Source organism: Gossypium hirsutum, chromosome D12, assembly GCF_007990345.1.
Source record: "Gossypium hirsutum isolate 1008001.06 chromosome D12, Gossypium_hirsutum_v2.1, whole genome shotgun sequence".
NCBI lineage: Eukaryota > Viridiplantae > Streptophyta > Magnoliopsida > Malvales > Malvaceae > Gossypium > Gossypium hirsutum.
In genome coordinates, this window is record NC_053448.1 from 46,239,081 (window position 1) to 46,259,995 (window position 20,915).

The 20,915-nt window shown below is 34.3% G+C and overlaps 2 protein-coding genes across 3 annotated transcripts; one reads left to right on the forward strand and one right to left on the reverse strand.

The window, feature by feature from the left end:
- The first annotated feature begins 2,851 nt into the window (after positions 1–2,851).
- LOC107946180 (transcription activator GLK1) lies at positions 2,852–7,531 on the forward strand. The gene is made up of 6 exons (XM_016880405.2): positions 2,852–3,614; positions 3,885–4,025; positions 4,209–4,550; positions 4,929–4,991; positions 5,147–5,260; positions 7,300–7,531. The coding sequence occupies exons 1-6, from the start codon at positions 3,141–3,143 to the stop codon at positions 7,417–7,419; spliced, it is 1,254 nt and encodes a 417-aa protein (XP_016735894.2). The 5' UTR covers positions 2,852–3,140; the 3' UTR covers positions 7,420–7,531.
- Positions 7,532–8,630: 1,099 nt separating this feature from the next.
- Positions 8,631–18,596, reverse strand: LOC107946181 (homeobox-DDT domain protein RLT2). Of its 2 annotated transcripts, none has more exons than XM_016880406.2 (14): positions 17,720–18,596; positions 17,182–17,625; positions 16,461–16,546; positions 15,547–15,975; positions 15,374–15,463; positions 15,131–15,295; positions 14,823–15,045; positions 14,284–14,384; positions 13,171–13,257; positions 12,883–13,035; positions 12,635–12,790; positions 11,308–11,412; positions 10,476–10,739; positions 8,631–9,624 (listed from the first exon to the last, which is right to left on the reverse strand). In XM_016880406.2, exons 1-14 carry the CDS (start codon positions 17,856–17,858, stop codon positions 8,881–8,883), a joined length of 3,186 nt encoding a protein of 1,061 aa, XP_016735895.1. In that variant the 5' UTR covers positions 17,859–18,596; the 3' UTR covers positions 8,631–8,880. The 2 variants fall into 2 exon arrangements, with proteins under 2 accessions (XP_016735895.1, XP_016735897.1); XM_016880408.2 differs by having other exon boundaries at positions 16,461–16,534; positions 17,720–18,572.
- Between the last annotated feature and the right edge of the window lie 2,319 nt (positions 18,597–20,915).

A 20,915-nucleotide genomic window follows, 5' to 3' on the forward strand; every position in this document is an offset into this window, starting at 1 on the left:
ATAATTGAGAACAAGATCCAAGTATTTATTCCGTAAAACATAAATCAAAAGATAGAATTCATCATAGGGTTCATCTCCCCTAGGTATTTAGAAAATTAGTTCATAATCCCAAATAAAAACATCTCAAAGACAGTATAACCACAAGAAACAAAGAAACTCATAATAAATTTCAAAGAAATCAAAAAGAGATCTTCAATCTTCATGGAAATCTACTTTTGAGTCGGCTTCAATGGTGTTTTCCGAGTTGTTTTCTTCAATATTCTCTAACGGCTCTCTTCTTTTCTTATTTTTGTCATATATAGATCTTAGAATGCCCGAAAAACCTTAAAAATTGCATTTTCACACTGTTTAGAGTGTAAAATATGAAATTGGCACGGTCTGGCACATGCCCGTGTGCCCAGCCTGTGTGGGCCTTATACCTTGCTCCAATTTTCCAGTTTTCGGTCGTTTTTCGCTCCTTTTCCTGAGTATAAAAACATGAATTTAAAGGATTAGGAGCATAAAATTCATCATTTTACATCGAATAGTCATCCAAAAATGCATTAAGTAGGCAATGAAAATATGTTACTTTTGACATTTATGAAGTTCTATCTCAAACAAATTAGTCTGCAAAACCCCAAGTTGTGACCTATTGGTCGAGTTTGCACCTTCTCCAAGAATAACCTGGGTTTGAATCATGATTTTATTCAGAAATGTCTATTTATAGATTTAGGGTTGGTAGTCGTCTATTGACCTAATTCGGTTGATGTTTTTTCTTTAAAGTTTGTTGTGCAAACCAAAACACCCTTGGCTCATTAATCCTCCTTGTCAAGACAATGTCGTGACATCCTTTGGTCTATGTCGCGCCACCCTCTGGCTATGTCGCAACACTGAAGGCAATTTGCTCTTTTGGGGTGCTCTCCTCACTATGTTGCAACATCGACACTCCATGTTGCAACATTGCAGCCAGTCTCGTCTTCCTATGTCTCCAAATGATGTTCCGCGCACTCACCGAATACATTAGCCTTCCTTTAGGTCTATTTTGGCTCCTAAGGTCATATGAATAGCTCAAACCACACTTTTTTATTATTTGCGAACTAAAAATGAAAAAAACTAGATAAAAATATAACTAAATTGCTTTTATACAAGCTTCTTAAGTATACAAAATGATTTAATCTGCTATAACGAATTGCGACAGATCAATGCTACATGTTATCAAACAAAGGCCTAGAATAAGTCCAATCCTGTAAGAAAGCATCAAAGATTACATCAAACAAAACACACTATATGAGAAGACATTATTTCTTTATACTCCCAACAAAACAGGTTCCTAAGGAACCAAAGACTCCATAAGATAATAAACACCCTTTCCATTATCTTAACATATTCTATGTTCAACAGATATTCAATGAAAGCAGGGCCCGTAGACTGCCTAACCTAGATTCCAACTATAGACCAAACCTCTCAAGCTTTTTAACACAAAAAAAAAATGCTCTAGGTTCTCTATCTCGTAGAAATGATTACAATTAGGTAGTAAATTGACTTCTTTCTCCGATAGTTGAGCTTTGCATGGGATAAAGTTTCCCAAACATCGTCGAGCAAAATCTTCTATTTTTGGTGGCAGCCAACTGCTCCAAAGATGTTGCCAAGGACCCTTTACACCAAGATCGAGGCTTCTAATATACATGTTTAGTGCGACCTTGTATCCCGATTGTATGGAGTAAACTCCATTATATTAAAGCGCCAAATTTGGTCATTTGGGGGCTTGTGGAGAGTAATCAAAAATTTAAAGATTCTTTGTATACCATAAGGAGTCATTAAGCCGTCAACCAAGTTTTTTTCCTAAGAGTGTCCATGTTCAAAGAATAACTCTCTCACATATCTTCCATTCCTAGTATAGGTATTGAGTTAATGTAGAAATTGTTATCATCTCAAATCCATGGGTCCTTGAAGACATTGATAATGTGACCATCACCTAGGCTCCATCGGGTTCCCTTAACCAGTAATTGTTTAGTTGCAATACACTCTTCCAATTAAAAAAAGGGCTATTACTTCCGTTTGTATCAAGAAATATACAATTAGGAAAATATTTAGCTTTGAACAATCTGTATGGAAGAAAATCAGGATTCGAAATGAACCTCTAACCCTGTTTGCCAAGCATAGTTATATTAGAACAATTAAGGTTTCGAAAAGTCATACTTCCAAATCTTTAGGAACACAAAGATTCTCCCTTGAAGCCCAATTAAATTTCCTTTGCTCGTTATTTCCAGTGCTGTGCAAAAAAGAGTTTTATCATTTTCTAAAGGGCGTCACATGTATTCAAGGGGAATAAGAAGACACTTATGTAGGAAACAATGAGTGCTTGGGAAACAGCTTTTAGGACTAGTTCTTTACCTGGTTTCGGTAAAAAAATGTTCTTTCAGCTAAGAATCCTCCTATTCAATCTTTGTTCGATAAAACAAAACGATAACGTAAGTAATTAACACGTAACATTTCAAATATAAGTGATTAAAATGTAATCTGAGACAAATAAAAGTGATTATTTTTATAGTTTACCCAAATTTAAAACATACTTTAATATTTATAATATACTTTATCAATTGTTTTATTTAATTTTATAAACGAAAATTCTTTAGTACATTCTCGAGTTTTTAGACTCTAGGGGTTAACAAGTGTATTATAAAAGTATAGTAAAATATTTAAAAAATAGAGATATATGTTCATTTTTTAAAACTGATTGTGAAATAAAAAGAGTATAATACCAATATACCAAATACTAAATTTTTTAATGAATACTCTATATGATTTTCGTACTAAATTGAAAACGACACATTTTGTTTTGGTCATCAAAAGACTTACTGTTGAATGACACTCAAAAGTAAATATTGGCTTTCCGCGTAAACAAGAAGCAGCAGGAAGCCTCGGCAACTACTTAAAACATCTCCCCATCTCAGTTCAGGTTCCAGAAAAAAATATTCCCATTTCTACAGATACTTCATCTAATACTTGGCCTTTTAAGCCTGTATCAATTTTCTTAGAAATACAGTGTATATCTGCATAGAAGACATGTAATACATATACGTACGTTTGGAATTTAATAACTATTTCTTTGTAGTTTTGGTGAATATTTGAGGGGGAAAGAGAGTGATTGAATTGAATTAATGCTAGCTGTGTCACCTTTGAGGAACACAACTGAGGATGAGAACAAAGGAGCGATGGAGAGTTTCAGATTCAATATTAGCTCGGAAGAGTTCCCTGACTTCTACCATGGGAATTTACTCGAGAGTATTGATTTTGAGGATCTATTTGTCGACGGTTATGTGTTGCCGGATTTGGAGATGGACCCTGAAATTCTCGCGGAATTACCCGCCCCTGGCGGTGAGGACCCGGAGATGAACGTATCGGTAGAAGAAACGTGTGACGGTTATAATCAAAGGAAAGAGGAAGAAGGTAAGGTTTCGGATCCGGGTTCAAGTTCAGGTTCAGCGTTAGGTTGGAGCAGAAGCAAAGGCGAGGAGATTGTTAGCAAAAGAGAGGAAGGTAGAGCAGTTAAAACAACTTCGAAAGATGCTGATAAGGGAAGAAAATCACCAGCACAAGCAAAGAATAACAACCAAGGGAAACGAAAAGTGAAGGTATAATTGCTGAATTACTTGAACCAGAGATTAGAGTAGTTCGTAGTTTCTAAGGTTTTCTTTGATATCAATGGCAGCAGCCTCCTCTCTCTTAATTATGGACCATTCACAGACTTCCAGGGGCAGTAAGATGGAAGTATGTGAATTATCAACGAGAGAGAGGCAGTTATGTTTTGCGATTTTATTTTTTCCCAGTTTCTAAGTGTTGGATTGTTGGGTGGCTGATTTTAATTGTTGGGAAGTGGTGTTTATGAGTTGAAATTTGTGAAGGTGGATTGGACGCCAGAGCTGCACAGGAGGTTCGTGCAAGCAGTAGAGCAGCTGGGGCTGGATAAGGCGGTGCCTTCAAGAATTTTAGAGCTTATGGGAATCCAATGTCTCACTCGCCATAACATTGCCAGCCATCTTCAAGTACTTTCATTACCCCTTCCCTTACTACCGCTTTTCCCAGCTTCATCCTTTTTTTTATATATATATTTACTTACATTTGCAGCCTGTACAAGCTGCTAATTTGTTTAATGGTAAATGAAGTTTTGATAAAGAGAGGGCTTTGCTTGGTTTGAATTGATGAATAAACTACGTTTTGCTGTGTAGAAATATAGATCTCATCGGAAGCATTTGCTAGCTCGTGAGGCGGCGACTGTAGCAAGCTGGACCCAAAAGACTCAAATCTGTGGTGCTGCCACCACTCCAGCAGGTGGAGGCAAGAGAGACAAGAATCCTTGGCTTGCACCCACTATGGGTTTTCCGCCTATGTCACCGTCGTCACCCTTGCACCACCACTTTAGGCCTTTGCATGTATGGGGTCATCCCACCGTGGACCAATCCCTAATCCACTTATGGCCTAAACATCTAGCCCCCCCACCGCCACCACCACGGCCTACGTGGGAACCTCCGCGAGCAGGCCCCTCGTATTGGCACCACCACCCCAAACGTGTAAGCTCCTTTTTCTCTGCACCTAATTAAAGTATAACGGATGAATATTGATCACCACAAATTAATGCACATTACGAATATTGTATAAAAGTTTAATGAGGCTGTTTATTTATACTAAAAATCTTATATTACGTGTGGAAAGTATAAATTTATAAAATAAATGTGTGTTCTCAAAAATACATATAATAAATATTGAAATTTATGATTTAAAATAAATTAATAATATAATTTATTTTAAATATAAAAATAATTTTTTTAATTTTCTAATTAAATTGGTGTTAACATCAACCAAATTTTATTTAATAATATAGATAATCTAGTGCAGCCAAATGTGTCTTATAAGTAATTATTTTCATCTTTGGTAATCTCTTACCGTAGGTAACAAATGGAATAAGCCCAGGAACACCTTGCTTTCCACAACCACTGCCACTAGCAACAAGGGTAAACAGCCACTCAATCCTTGCTGTTTAATTTGGAGGCTTCTTGGCCTGTTTGTTTCTTAGAATGATGAAAAAGAAAAAGAAAAGGACTTGCTAGCTAGCGTTTTGGATTGGCATCTGGAAATAAATTGATTTGGTGGTTTGCATTGCATGCAGAGATTTGCTGCAGCACCGGTCCCGGGCATTCAACCGCACCATGGCACCATGTACAAGGCAGACCCCGGCATTGGCGTCCGATCAAGTCCCCACCCTCTCATGGACTTCAATCCGGTTAGTAGCTTCCCCCATTACTTTAATATCTTATTACACATAATATTTCACAACACAATCGTAAACAAAATTCACAATTATGCAAACATTATTAAAATCATCGAATATCAAATAATAATAACTAAACATATCAAATAATAATAAAAATCCTACCTTTTTTTGGTGATGGAAACAACCTATTAAATGATACTAAAATATGATTTTTTTTCCTCAATAATTTTTTAGAGGTTTTTTTTTGAATAAAATGTCTTGTTAATGCATATATTTATATATGTAGTGCTAAATATTAATTTCTATTGGTATATAACTATAAAAATAATTAAGTAATAATTAGTCTAAAATATAGATCAAAAGTCTAATTAAGTACTAATAACCATTGATAATAAAAAAATTAACTAAATAATTATGATTAAAGTATAATTATTTTATATTTATAATTTGTTATGAATCTAATTTTATAATCAAGATTTAAAATAATATTATTAATAAAAGATAATTATAATTATATTATTGATTTAAAAATATTAGAAACATAGATAATACAAAATGTTAATTCTTAATTGATCAATTTTTTCTGTCTTAATTTCTTAAATAGATATGAGTCATACTATTTGTCGAGTCAAAATTTGAGTTGAATCAAACCAATTTTCTTAGATGCAATTAGTATTTATAAAAAAATTAATATTTAATTTAATTATAAAATAAATTTATTTTCTTTTTAGTTTTGGCATATAAATTAAGAATAAATAAATAAATTTATAAATTATAAATTAGATTATTAATATGTTTATATTATCTTTTTATATATATAATATAAATTTCACATTTTATTTTTTATTAATTATAAAAAATTAATTTTAAAATTATTAATTATTATCATATTTTAAATGAAATCATATTTATTTAATTAAAAATTTATTTTTTATTTATCCAATTATATTCAATAATTTTATAGATTTATAATTTTATTAATTAATAGAATAATATTTTTTTAAGTATAACTTTTAAAAGATACGATTAAATTAATTAATTTCACATTAATATACCACTCTATTGATTTATATTAATTTTATTATTATCACATAGTAATACTAATAAATTATTATTCTAATATTAATTTAGTGATATAATTAACAATAAAAGGTATTCTCGTCACTTCAAAAATGTATCAAACTCGGACTTTTAAATATATTATAAGATTATAGATAATTGGTATAATGACTTATTTGGTTCTCCAATTTTACAAAAAAAAATTATTTTAGTCTTTCATTTAATTTTTCGTCTTTTTTAGCCCTTAAACTTGAATTGTTTATCAAATTACCCTAAAATGGATGGAAAAGTTAATGTTGGTTAACTTTACTAACGTGACATCCACATGATACACGTGTTTGTCACGTTAGCAAATAACTAAAATTTTTATAATTTTAAATAATTTTTAATTTTTAGAAATACTAAAAAAATAATTGTTGATGTGGTACCGCGTGCATGACACGTCAACAAAGTTAACAAATGTTAACTTTTGCATCTATTTTGGGTCAAATAGCACAAGTTTAAGAATTAAAAGAGGTGGAAAATTAAATTGAAGACTAAAATAACCTCTCTTTTTAAGTGGAAGGACCAAATAAATGAGTATGCTTATATAATTCAAATGTTTTGGAAGCTAATACTATATGCTTACTATATGGCTATAAAAAATATAAAGTTATAAATAGAAAAGATGGAGAAACAGTATTGATTTTTACTCAAATAATATGGCGAATAAAAGATTTATTAAAAATAAAAAAATGTTATTAATTTCCAAAGCTGGGTTTTGTTCTCATTCAAAGAAAGCTTTATTGAAGGGATAAAAGGACATAATAGAGTCTAAAATACAGTAGATTAAGATAGAAAAAGAAGAAAAAAGAGAAGGCAGGCAACAAAGAACTCATCAGCAGTTTGCAAAATTAAAAAACTCTATGGACCTACATTAAATACAAGTAATAGCATGATAATGGTTTGTAATATTATGAAATAATTAAGCAATGTGGGTTGTGCAACAGTCGAAAGAGAGCATAGATGCAGCTATAGGAGATGTTCTATCGAAACCATGGCAACCACTTCCTCTGGGACTGAAGCCGCCAGCTAGTGATACTGTTTTGGGAGAGTTGCAACGTCCATGACTCCCCAACATACCACCCTTTTCCGCTTGATATATGTATCCCTTGCATTGCATGCAACGTCATTTTCAACACCTTAATTCGACGACATTAACCATATGTTAGGTTTCAAGTACAAGTCTTTCCTTTCTATTCCTATATATATATATATATAATATTCCTTTTTCCGTGCTTAGAATATAGCCATTACTTGAAAGGTTTTCCCCCTACTATCTCTTTTATTTATTTTTACTTAAATTAAGTGGAAACAAACACTTTGTTACATGCACCATTTATGTATATATTTATTAGTGAAACATATGAAATAATATTTATTATGTGTCGATAATAAATCTACTATAAACCTTTAAACAAATAGTTCCAAATGTAAATTATACTAGGGAAATATTTAATAAACCAATGTTAAAGAGGTCTCGGTGTAGTTGGCAAGCTTAATATTTAATTCTTTTGATCCATTCTGGATAAGTACAAAATTATCAAAAAAAAATTATAAAAATTAAATATGAAAAATCTTAAAAGAATTATAAAATTATAAAAATAATATATATATATGCACATTTAGAATGTACTTAGACAAAGGTTGTCTAGGTTCATTTGAATTTGGACAACTTTTGGTTCAAATTCATTTTAGATTAGTTGAAAACTATAAAAAAATTATTATTATAAAAATTATTAATCAAAATGGTAAAAAATTATAAAAAAAATTATTTGAATTTTTATAATTATAATACCATTCTTTCATATTTGATGTATTGTTGAATCCTATTTTTTTTTATAATTGTATGATTTTATCTGAGCCGGGCTTAGACAAATCCAAGCTTAATAAATAGGCTTAAAATTTTAGTTGAGCCCAATCTAAATCCGGCTCATGAACGCCTCTAAGTTTACGAGGCTAGAAGTGAATCATGTTTTTTGAACCTTTGTTCTTTTGATTTGAAAATTTTACCTATTTTTTCAATTATATTGCTAATATTTTTTGAATTTTTAAAAAACACTTTATGAAATTAATTAATTATTGAATTAATTATTGATGTTACATATGAATTATCATGTGAATACCATTATCAACATCAATCATCCCGTCATTCTCTTTTCTATCTAATGACAAATTAGAAGTTGGAGGGCTAATGATGCCGAAACAGAAAAAAAAACTATATATATTTTTTTTGTATAATTTGAGGGCAAAAACTCAGTACTAAAATAAAGATAAAGCATTTAAGTTGCAACTACAGTATTTTTTTTCCCAAATTTACGATAACAGTGTCATTAACCACGCAAAGTTCCGATTCTCATAAGAAACAGAGGCTGGTAATTGTATTGTATTATAGCAAGCACGGAGGAGGTGCTTTACATGGTTAAAATTTCCTCCCTATCTAGAACCATTATATTCTTGTTGGTCAGTGAACACCATAAACCACTGTTTACCTCTCAGAAACCGTCCTCTAAGCATTTCAACCAAGTTCTTCACTCACTGAACCCTGAACATCCTTCTGTTGAATATCCGTATGGTAGATCATCTGCTGCATCCCTCACCCCCTCAACTGAATTCTCCTTTATATACCCTCCATTCAAATTTCTTTCTTCAATCTCAGCCTCCTCACCATCATCTATATCGTAATCACTTCCCTCCCCATCATCATCTTTGCCATTGAAACCACCACCATACTCATCTACTGCCTCGTAATCACATTCATCTCTTATTTCATCCTTGTATCCTGAGCTTTCAGAGCTTCTACCATTATCAGCAGTCCCTGTTTCTAATAAGGCTACTTCATCTCCATTCCAAGCATTCATTCCACAACTTCTGGATGATTTCCCCATAATTTCCTTCCGGCTCTCTCCCTCACCAGCACTCTCAACCATTCTATTTGCCACTTTTGGCCTTCTGCTGCTTCGTCGACCATGGTTACGCCCTCCCTGCCGTTGTGACCGTGATTTCCATTCCACTACTGGCCTTAATCTCCCACTCTTTGCAGTTGCAATCCTCTTTCTAGATCCAGATCTAGAATTAGCAGGCCTTCTCTGATATCTTCCACCACATATGACTCCAAGTCCCCTCCTACGAACTTCCCCGCGGCCAGAACCAGAAAATCCTATCCCTACATCATCCCAGCTTGCTTTTTGTAGATACTTTACTTGATTTGGAGTCTGCATTGTCTCATCATCTTGGTGGTTCTTCACAAAAGCATACTTAGATGGGGGAAGTTCCTTGAAAGAAAACAGAAAAAATTGAGAATAATTAGTTTCAAGCGTCATAAGAAAAACAAAAAACAATTGTACTATATATTATTTCAAATATAACTGACAATTCTTCAAGATACATCCAACAAATGCCCAACTCTTGGAGGTTAAATGTGGTACTCACGGTAAGAAGCTAAGTATATAGCAGGACAGAACCCCAAACCTAGCAAGTAAAACCCAGACAAGAGGTTGAATAGGTGAAGTTGCCAATTTCAATTCAACCAGCCAATCCAGTTGAAAAAATTACTTAAATACAAAATACATTATTTTAATAATTGAATACGTATTAAATATAGTAAATATTTAACAAAAAAAACAGTTGGTTTAATGATACAGTATTTGATTAAAAAAAAGTTTAAGAGTTCAAGTCTTATCAATTATTAAAAGTGAACCTAAACTGGTTCAATTACTAATTATGTTGGGTTTAACTAGTTCGCTGAAAAGCTGGATAATGAAAAGATGAGGATTAGTAAAAAACTTAACTCAGGTCAAAAGGAAATGAGGATTAGTAGAAATTCATTTATATTTTGTTGATTTGAGAAAAAATGAAAAGACGGAAAGTGATTCAAACCCAACTCAAACACATGCACCAGCCTTGAGCCAAATGCTTGGGTGTCCTTTCAGGTGGAAATTTCAAGTTTGTGCCATATTGCTTTTCCTTGTACCAAAAGAAAATTGTATACTTATAAAAGAGCATTTTCACAATGCTAATCCATGCCAAAAGGAATCCAAATCTCATCATTCTTCTATTTATTGAGGATATTATTTTCTGCTTTATATATTCATGAATTAATCACAATGCAAAAGGCAGTGCTTACCATAAATTCTTCAGCTCCCCTGTCCCTCTTAGTCTCTGCCCCCTGGGTAAGTGTGTAGGAGATAGCCGCATTGAATTCCATAAGCCTCAGAGCCACAGCAGCTGTTGTTTTTGGAATCCATGGAAGTACAGGAACAGCCTCAAGATTGAAAGAATAATCAACATGATGTCCTGACAGGTTAGATGGAGACAGTACTTCACTTGTAGTCTCAAATTTTGAGGATAAATAATCCCTCCTGATGGAACTTTCCAGCAGTGTCAAGATCTAAAATGGGCACAAGAGTAAGTAACCCAACTTCTTAACAAAAACAAAAGATTAGGAAAGAAACAAGAAACACCCTGCTGATTCAGCATGTCTTTGCAAAAGGATTAGAATGACACATTATTACTAAATGATATGGAACTAAAGCTTGCATGACAGAAGCCATTTAAGTAGAATAGAAAACAATTACCAAGATCCTACACCTTTTCCATTATGCTTAGGTTTTCACACCTGGTGAGCTTGTATCAAATAAAAGAAACAACAATTGTAAGGCTTCAAATCCCGCATTCTCCTCTTCTCTTCTAATTTCTCCTAGCTCTATGTTCCTTTTATCCCGTTATTGCCTTCTTCTCTTCCCTTTCACTTTCATGTCCAATCTTATCATTTTCTTTTGAATCTTCTCAATACCAAGAATTTATTCCTTATCCATTTCGAACAAGAGAAAGTAATGCCATGCAGAGCAACAGTTAGATGACGGGTACTCTTCTTTCTTGGTTATGAACCAATAACAGTGAGGGAACTTTTAAAGTTAAGAGATGATTAACACAATAAATGCGCCTGGCACACAAACCTGAAGAAGCTCTTCAGCTGTTGTTGAAGAGTCCAGCTTCATACCCCAAGAATTTCGGTAGTCATCAGTCCAAGTGGATTGAAGAGCTTCGAATGGAATAGAAACCTGCAAGAGGACAATGCTAAGCCGCAAAAATATTGGATAATAAATACTTAAAAGATATTGTCATGGCTTATGGTTATAACTGCAATCAGAGGTCCGTCATTTATGAATCAAATAAACTGCCCAAAAAGAGCACGACATTCTAAAATAAAGGAAGTAAAAGCTCAGAAACTAGAAGGGACTCCTTAGACCACTTGTCACCCTATACTTGCCTTTTCATTTTGTCAATGAGCTCAAGCTACAAGAATGCCTAGGTCATAAACCCATATTTATGATTTTAACTAACCAAAAATCCCTCTTCACTACCTTTCTCTCAAATCTAAGGAGAGGTGCAAATGAGAAGGCACGGACCTCAAGCAAAGCTAATTGAAGTTTAATCAATCTGATTCTCATAGGAGAAAACACTGAACCATCCAAAGCAAGTTCAGCACCCATTTGCATTTTCTGTGCACACTGAGCCACATGTTCAGAAAATATTAATGCACTCTTAGAGGCAATATAGGTCGTATGGCAAGAAATACCCCATCTTTAACCTTTTCTGTTCACTAATAGTTCACACCAACCAACCCAGTCCAATCCAACAATAGTTGAGTGACAATAAAAAATATGGTTTTATCATCTGCTGTCTTGACCAATCATCCATTCAGCTAAGGAGTGATATAACTAAAAGCATTGTAAGATCTACTACAGCATTGAGCTTTCAGAACTCCATGGAGAAGCAAACTTTCAATGTAATTCAGAACTTCTCAGTAGCATTCCCAACTTGATCAGTCAAGGCTAAAAAAGTAGAAATAGCTTAAACAAATCGCACCCAAGATTCTCCTATTGAAGGATGAAAACTAGGATAGCTCCCTCAAAAAATTCAATTATGCATAATATTCTTATCAAGTAAAATACACAAGCAGTACTCATTACATAAGCAAAATGGCAACCATTACAATCAAAAGTCACAACTATATAACCAGACAAGTCATCACAACTTTAGTTAAGACCATAAGAATAGCTTGCAGTTCTTATTGTTCACTTCCTGATGTCATGAACAGCTGCTGCTTAGTGCAGCTGCTACTCTTTGTAGCAGACTACCCAACTTCTTTGGATGAATATGACTCTCATTTAATCAAAAAGGAAAATAATAATAATAATAATAATAATAAACATGAAAGCACAGATGACTCTTCAACTAAAAAGATAAAGGACCACATAACCAACTGACAAAGAAAAGCACCTCATTTCCATCACAAAGATATGCCTGCTCAATATTTCTTTTCTTCAGCTGCGGCCCAAATCCAGCAGACAGAGCAAACTGCCGCAATATTTCGGGCCATGTCAACACATTTAAGTGGCGTTGCCAGCTGCGTATGTCAAAGCCCCAAGCGTATGCCTAAATATAGGGTGTAACACAGGAAAGTAATGGAGAAAGTTTATCAGTAAGAAACGACCCTAACCATAAACAATTAATAGCTTATAGCTTACCCCTTCAACAATCTGTGGATGCCCACCTCCAGGGTTAGCAGCACTGTTTTGACTTGCTCCTGCCCCAGTTGAAGGTGTTCGTGCAACATCCTCAATATCTTTGATAATAGATCTAAGAAGAGCAACATGTATCTCACCCAACAACCTTGGATCCTGAAACATCCAAGAGAAAAAGTGCAGATCCATATCAAAGAAAATATGCTAAAAAGGATCATAGCTCCTAGTAGAATTAAATCAATACAAAAATCTCTTTTCAAAGGAGAAAGGTAGGGAAAAAAGACAACTTACATAGTCATGAAAAGCTTGGACAAGCTCATCCAGAGTAAAAGGCCAAAGTCCAAGAACATCTGCAAAGGTAATTAAGAACCTCCAGACCTAAAATATTCATCACAATTCAAACCTTGATAAATACAATACATAGCCATACATTATAAATTGGCAGCTAAAAAGATGTGATGCATGCGCATAATTTCAAACAGAACATTAGAAAACATAACACAGCCAATAACTATCAACAAATTTTCATCTTCAATCAACAATAGTATAGAGAGTTTCGGCAAACCACCAAGGGGAAGGAAACACAACCCTTAACCTGATTACACATATAGAGAAAATGATAAATGATAATGCTTATAAATGCATATGATATAAAAGCTTGCCCTTAGATGGACTTCACAATAACATAAAAGAACGGAAATTCAGGGTAGAAACCAGAAAATTAACCACTTCAGACAAGGCATCATTTGGTAACTTGGCCAATTTTCATGTTTTTACTTTCAAGAGTTCTATTCTCCTTTTTTTCTCAATTTCTGATAAAAGGAAACATAGCAGTTGTTAAAAGATAGGACAAGAAAATGGAATGGAATGGCTGGTTTGAGTAAGACATTTGTCATCAATAACTTAGTCACCATGTGTCACTTTTGACAATAAAAGGTGACACTGCTCATATAACAGGGTACTGTTCACAGCAGATAACAGGGTCCTACTTGTAAATTTTGTATCCAAAACAGATGGAAACGCTTTCTTTCTTTCTCTTTTGCTTCCAATAACTCTGAAAACTTTGTTTATCTTTTCAGGTTTTTTTTTTTTTTGAATTGAAAAACATGCAGCCAGGCATGTTAAAAAATAAGAAAACAAAAAACAGTAAACAGGATGCAAAATTTAACAAAAGAACCTTTAAGATTTTGCTTACTTCAATCAATAATCAGTAAACATATTACGAGACAGATTGATTAAATCAAACAGGATACTATATGATTGTAACTTCTGAATGACAGTCTCAATGTAATATGTGCACTTTCTGACGTGCTATTAGGCTTCAGTCAATTAAAGATCATCTCCTTATCAGAAAAACAAAAGGCCACGAAAATATCCTCTAAGAAAACAACTACACAAGCTCACCATGAGAAGATTCCCTACATTCTCCTCAGAACCATTCCACGGTTGAATTGAGAAAGGTCTCTTCAATTGCACTGTTTTGGGCGGAAACTCACACAGCTTATCTAAAACAGGAAAAAGGAAATACATAAAACAGTTGCCAAGCTGAAAACTCACACCAGGCAAGCAAAAAATACCAGTGGGCAGTCAAGGCATAGTCCCACAAGATTGATGGTTCAGATGTTCAAACTTTGGACAATAAACAAAGGTATGCAATTTAGACTAGTAACATACAAAGAAAAAATGACACCTTTTTAGCTGTCACAATTCAGACGATACAGACAGAACCAAGACCCACAAGCATTCATCAGAAGAGATTCTTAGTTCAATAAGGGAATCATACCAGTCAGAAGAATATAAAACGAATTAATTTAAAGAATCATGGATCAAATAAAAAGTCACATACTTCCACTAAAGATCAAAGTAACCTTCACTAAACCGACAGAACCAAAGCGTTTAAAAGATGGTAGAATGTGGCAAAGGAATATCCAAAAATAACCTACCTCTAAATATATCAAGATTTTGCAAGGCTTCAAAGCCGAGTGGCAGTGTTAAAGACAGCCCTTGGCTTGATGTAGCTATCTCCATGAGTTCCAAGTATTCATCCTCTACAGGTTCCATCGATTCTTTAGCTAGTTTACGAGCAATAGCTCTCTCATTAGCAGCTCTAAGCCTGGCTGCCTCCTTTTCTTTACGCAGTTCTTCTTTTTGTCGCAATCTCTCAGCCTTAGTACATATAGAGATATAATTATGCCCTAAACTCATATGCTAGAGTTTGAAAATACTTAAAACAAAATGCTCCAAGGCTTACTCTAATAGATTCTTTCATCAAGAACTTCTCCCTACGCTCTAGCTCACGCCTCTGCTCTCTCTGGTATCTCTCCTCCTCCCGATGCTTTTCACGTAGCAGCCTCTCCTCTTCCTTCCGCTTTTCATGTTCATGTCTCCGCATTTCTTTTCTTATTTGCTCTTCTCTCTTTACATACAAAAGAAGTATTAGTGCATAACTCATAAACCTCACAGACCAAGAAAAAGGTACACTAGTAAGCCAAACCTTTCGCTTCAACATATCCTGTTTTTCAAGCTCCCTTCTAATTCTTTTCTCATGAGCTTCAATTTCACGTGCAATTCTATCTTCTTCACCCTACAAAACATAGATGAAGATTCATGATATAACATTCTACGATTAATAGCCATGAGGGTACTTCATTACAAATAACAGTACACCTTGCGCTTCCTCTCTTTGCGCAAAACATCATCATCAAGACAGACCCTCCTGTCGGATGACACAAATGGACTTCCCAGTGCAGAAATTGGGTGAGAACCAATATTAGCATCGAGAGCAGTATTTGTTGAAGTGTTTGTTCGTGAAACATAATCATATTCTCCAGAAGCAGTAGGTAAGAGATGCCCTGGCCTGCTTTGTTGAGGCAAAAGATTCAAATTTGGTATCTGACCTGGAAAACCATATCCAGGTTGTTCTTGTTCATTCCCAAGCAAAGATGAAGACCCAGCAGCCAATGATAAGGCTCTGGCATTTGGACCATCGGTGGGTAAACCGTAGTTTACGGATAGGGGAAATCTCCCATATGTTTCAGTTCTAACGGTGGGCTGCTCTAGGAGAAACTGATATTCACAAACAGCCCTCACCGAACCCTGAGGATGCGATAGGTTCTGTTAATTTCTTGTCAATACACTTCATTTTGAATAATGTAAAAGAGTTCTAGAATGATATACAGGTGAAGCTTGCCAAATCACATAATCAGATTATTGAAGAAGCAGCAGGTTAAATCAAGAAGATGAATGAATCAACAGAATTCTTTTCTATTATATCAATTGAACTTATTTAATAAATCAAGTATTTAACAGGAATATAATATTCAACATATAAAAGAACCCAAGACAATCTGAGACTTGCCCAAAGTCAAATTATGAGATACAGAAAAGTTTTGTGTGCGCAGATTGCCCAAAGTCTAGTTATAGTTAATAGGTAGTCCAATTTATAGTTTTCCTTAGTGCTAGTAAAACTAACAAAACCTAGAGAGGCAAGGCATTGCAAAAGCAACCATTATGAAGGAGAAAGTAATTGGGATATTCGCGGTTCCCTACCCATCTTGGATGTGAGAAGAACAAAATCTAACCTTGACTGTTTTTGTATCCCGTCGATCATATATTTTGGTCTCAAAAGGCCCCCCAGGTTGTTTCTGCTGCACTGCTGTTGATGCTCCTAGCAAAAGATATAAACATTTAATGGGTAGAATGCTGGTTGACTTGAAGTCAAAAGACAACAGTTAAACACACAAAACCAAAGAAAGTATGATGATCATTAAGTACATGGCTAATAATTTTATGTCACGATTTGAGAGGAAAATAGAAGCAATTCAGGAAGAATAGAAAATCAAACCACTGAAGCTTAAAAGTTAACCAATCTAAACTCTTCAATAGAAAATGTACATTTGTGACTCAATACGCATGCAGATTAGACCATGCTTTAAGTATTGTTGATAGAAACCATTCCTTATTTAACTCCTTAGGGTTCTATCTACTCTTTCCTCTATTTTCACACATGCATTATTGCTTTTACCGGTAAGAGTTGAGACCAACAATTGACCTAACCAATGGAAGTTTTAACCTTCTCTTCAGAATTCCTAACCTGAAGCAATCCACCTCCGCTGGTAACTATTAACATGTTACAGAAACCTAGTGCAAGATGCTAGACGTTTAAGCAAGTTGAAATCCTACCAAAAAAAAAAAAACTCTAAAATTAGCTTGAGTAGAAGATCCATGTCAAAAAGTTAAGCTTAATTTCAACAACTAGATTCACAGTTTTTGAGCAAGAGGAGAGCAATTTTAGTTACTTGCCTATTGGTGCGCCAAATGCACCAGGTGGCAAAGGATCAAACTCCATCCCAAACATAGGACCATCATCCCTTATAGGCTCACCCAGCTGTAATTCCGCAAATTTTATAGCCCGAAGCTCAAGCTCTGCCATCGAGTGAGGCATCTCGTAATACCTTGGAATAGTCATTCCAGCTCTTGGAACCACCCTTTTCAGGTCCAGCCCATGCCCCAACAAACTGGACCCTCCTAATCCATGTTCATTTCCCGCCTCAGAACCTCCCATTTCTTCTCCCGCAACTCCAACAAGGTGAGCTGACGACGTGGAATCCTTCCTTTGACGCTTCAACGGCGCCGCCTTCCTATCCTTTAGCCGGCGGTGGCAGAACCACATCTGTAACTGTCTATCAGAAAGCCCCAATTGCACCGATAATTCCGCCCGCGTAGCTTCGGACGGGTACATTTCCGCTGAAAAAGCATAAATGAGCAAATTTACAACATATTAACCGCAACCAAAAAAAAAAAACATCGAGACAGAAATGAGTGAGACAGTAAAACAAACTGGCATATGTTTTCTCTAGAACTTCAAGCTGAGAAGCGGTCTTCATTTTCCGTTTGACTTTTGCTTCTCCTTCCTGAGGCTTCTTCTTCTCGCCTTCAGAACTACCTCCATCTCCGCCACTAATACCACCAGTCTCCATTTTTCAAGGTGAGAATAAAAATCCCAAGAAATTCAACAAAGGTGAAACAGAATTTCACTCTCTAAAACATTGAGAATGAGATCATGAAAGAGCTTCAACAGCTAGAAAATCAAAGAAGAGGAAAACACAGGGGGGATTCACTCTCTAAACTAGGGATAGACGAAAATAAAAAATGAATTTACTTTACTAAACTATTAGACATTAATTAGTACTACAAACAAAGTATTTCTCTCTCTAAACAAAGAAAGAAAAAATATAAGGAGAAGCTACTTGTCTGTCTCTCTCAGAATAAAGAATCAATGTGGTAGTGGTGAGTGTGTGATTAAGATGTGCGGTTAGATTTCCAAAAGAAATACTTAAAAGATAATAGCCTTAGTGGTGTCGTGATGAAAATAGTAATGGTAGATAGACGAAAGCTTAAATAAAGGAAAAAGAAGAATACAGATGAAAGATGGTTGAGAAATATTAAAAATTAATAGTAGTAGTAGTAGTAGTAACGAAAACAAAAGGCGGAAAGGATGTGAAACAGAAAGACTATAATAATGATACTGAGCGAATGAAAAACGAGGAAGAATGCAATATCCAAGAACAAAACGCACTCTCTCTCTCATCCCAATCGATCCCATTGCTGGGAAAAAAAGAGAAAGAGAAGGGTATTTGTCAGACCAGATCAATTTTTGTCTTTGTGTTTTTCAATTTGAAATATGGGAGACTAACTTCAACGATACGGTGTTCAGTTTCTCTCTCTTACAACGCTGTTTTTCAGGTTTCTTATTATGGTGAACTCTCTAATTAATCACTCAACTTTTCACATCTTTTTAGTTTGGTCACTGAACTATGAAAATTTTCAATTTGATCATTAAATTATTTGGAATCGTTTTTTAGTCCCTATGCCGTTAAGTCTGAAACGGCTGGATGACTGACCGTTATAAACTACATGAATGGTCACTCAACTATGAGAGTTTCTCTGTTTTGCGTATCCAACTAATTTTTTTTATTTAGTTACTAAAGTTTTCAAATTTAGATTTTTAGTCCTAATTCTGTTAAGTTGATAACGGAAGTTTGATTCGGTCTTTTTTTACCGGCATAATAATAATTTTTCTCTTTTATATTTATATGTTCTATCAATTTATTTCTAATTATAAACAATCAATAAATTTAATCCTAAATATTCTTATTAGTATTTGGTAATTGAAAGTTTTTAATCTTTTTTTTATTTGACGCTAGTAAAATTTGAATTTTTTGGCACCAACGGACCACTTTTTTATTTGACAACTTATGATATTTTTAGGCCGGAAAACTAAAAACGTTGAGTTTTCCTACATTAAATAACACTAGCTAAGAGCATAAAAGAATAGGCAAAGAGAAAAGAAAAGGCTACAATAATTATGATTATGTTAACAAATTTTGTAAATGTTGATGGCTAAATTTATTAGATTTCTCTAGAATTAAGACTAAATTGATAGAAAGTATAAATATTGAAAGGCAAATTTTTTTATTAGACCAATAAAAAGGCCACGTCAAACTTTTGTTATCAACTTAATAATAGGATGACAAAAATCTAATTTCAAGAACTTTAGTGGCAAAGCTAAAAAACATTATAGTTGGGTGACCAAAATAAAAATACTCTCATAGTTGAGTGATCATTCATGTAGTTTATAACAGCCATGTCATCCAACCATTTCCAACTTAATAGCACGATCAATAGTTTAAGTTTAGTGATCAAATTGAAAATGTTCATAGTTTAATGACTAATTAGATAGTTTTACCTTTATTATTATTTGACACCATTATTTAAGTTTCGAGTTGTATTCTCAAGGTTGGTCTTTTTCTCAAAGGTGAGATTGAAGCCTTTTTAAGGATTTGTAAGTGAAGGAGAAGTTGAGAGTCCGCTGGCGCTTGGGGACACTCTCTTTAGAAAATTAAGTTTATGAAGAGGCTCCAGGTGGTTGGGGACACTCAATCGACATTCATTATATCTTGGATGGAGTGCTTTTAACAAATGAAATCATTCATTCATTGGTGAAAAAAAGAACGTTGGAGGTATTATTCTGAAGTTCGAATTCGAAAAAGAATATGAGGGCTTCATAGATAGTGTTATGGTTGCGATGGGATTTGGATCAAATTAGAGAGATATTGGAGTGTTTGACTACTACTGTTTCTGTTTTGATATGATCCTCTTTCACTATTGTAGCGGAAGTTCTTAATCTATTAATCAGCAAAGCTGTCGAGCTTGATGTTAATTTTGATGGTCTTGAGTTGACACACCGACGCCATCCTCTTCTTAAACGGTGAGTGGACTGTCATGAAAAACATATTACATCATTTTGAGATCTTTTCAGGTCTTCATATAAACTACAAGAAATCCAAGCTGTTTGCATGCCATTGGTATGGAGGAGAGTTTTATAAGGGAAGTGGCTGAGTTATGGGGCTATGAAATCGGTACGTTCTTGGTTTGTCATCTTGGTATTCCGTTGGGTATAAATCCAAAGGAGGAGGTTTGGGAGCCTATTATTGCTAAATGTTTTCGAAAGTTAGCACCTTTCTTTTGCTGCTCGACTTGTCTCTTTTCTTCCAATGTATTTTATGTCTATTTTTAAATTTCCTAAAGGTGTGGTGTATAAGATAGATTTAATCGAAGAAACTTCTTATGGGGAGGGGGAGGGTTCGCTGATGCGCGCAAAATAGCCCGTGTGAGTTGGAAGAAAGTATGTACTGAGATGAACCTTGGTAGACTTGGGGTTGTGGATTTAACTGCTCGTTACTCGTAATAATGCTCTCTTAACCAAATGGCTATTGAAATATGCCTGACAGTCTGTTAGAATTGTGTGACCCAAATTTTAAGAAATTGCTTGCAAGTCAAGTTAAACAAAAATATATTTTCTTTCTAGAAGATTTAGTATTTATTAATATAATATATTTAGCATTTATTAGTATAGTTTATTTGACTTACTAATTTAGCCTATAAATAGGCTCTTTTACAATCTTAGAAATAAGACACACCTATTAGATTAGAACTCATAACACATTCAGAGAATTTTGTATTTACGTTTTCGG

Excerpts from the sequence above, each read along its gene's own strand:
- LOC107946180 (XM_016880405.2), top strand. The coding sequence starts at position 3,141 with ATGCTAGCTGTGTCACCTTTGAGGAACACAACTGAGGATGAGAACAAA. Across the intron at positions 3,615-3,884 it reads AAGGGAAACGAAAAGTGAAG|GTGGATTGGACGCCAGAGCT; the intron begins GTATAATTGCTG and ends AAATTTGTGAAG. Across the intron at positions 4,026-4,208 it reads ACATTGCCAGCCATCTTCAA|AAATATAGATCTCATCGGAA; the intron begins GTACTTTCATTA and ends TTTGCTGTGTAG.
- LOC107946181 (XM_016880406.2), bottom strand. The coding sequence starts at position 17,858 with ATGGAGACTGGTGGTATTAGTGGCGGAGATGGAGGTAGTTCTGAAGGC. Across the intron at positions 17,626-17,719 it reads TCTAGAGAAAACATATGCCA|CGGAAATGTACCCGTCCGAA; the intron begins GTTTGTTTTACT and ends ATGCTTTTTCAG. Across the intron at positions 15,464-15,546 it reads GCAAAGAGAGGAAGCGCAAG|GGTGAAGAAGATAGAATTGC; the intron begins GTGTACTGTTAT and ends TATGTTTTGTAG.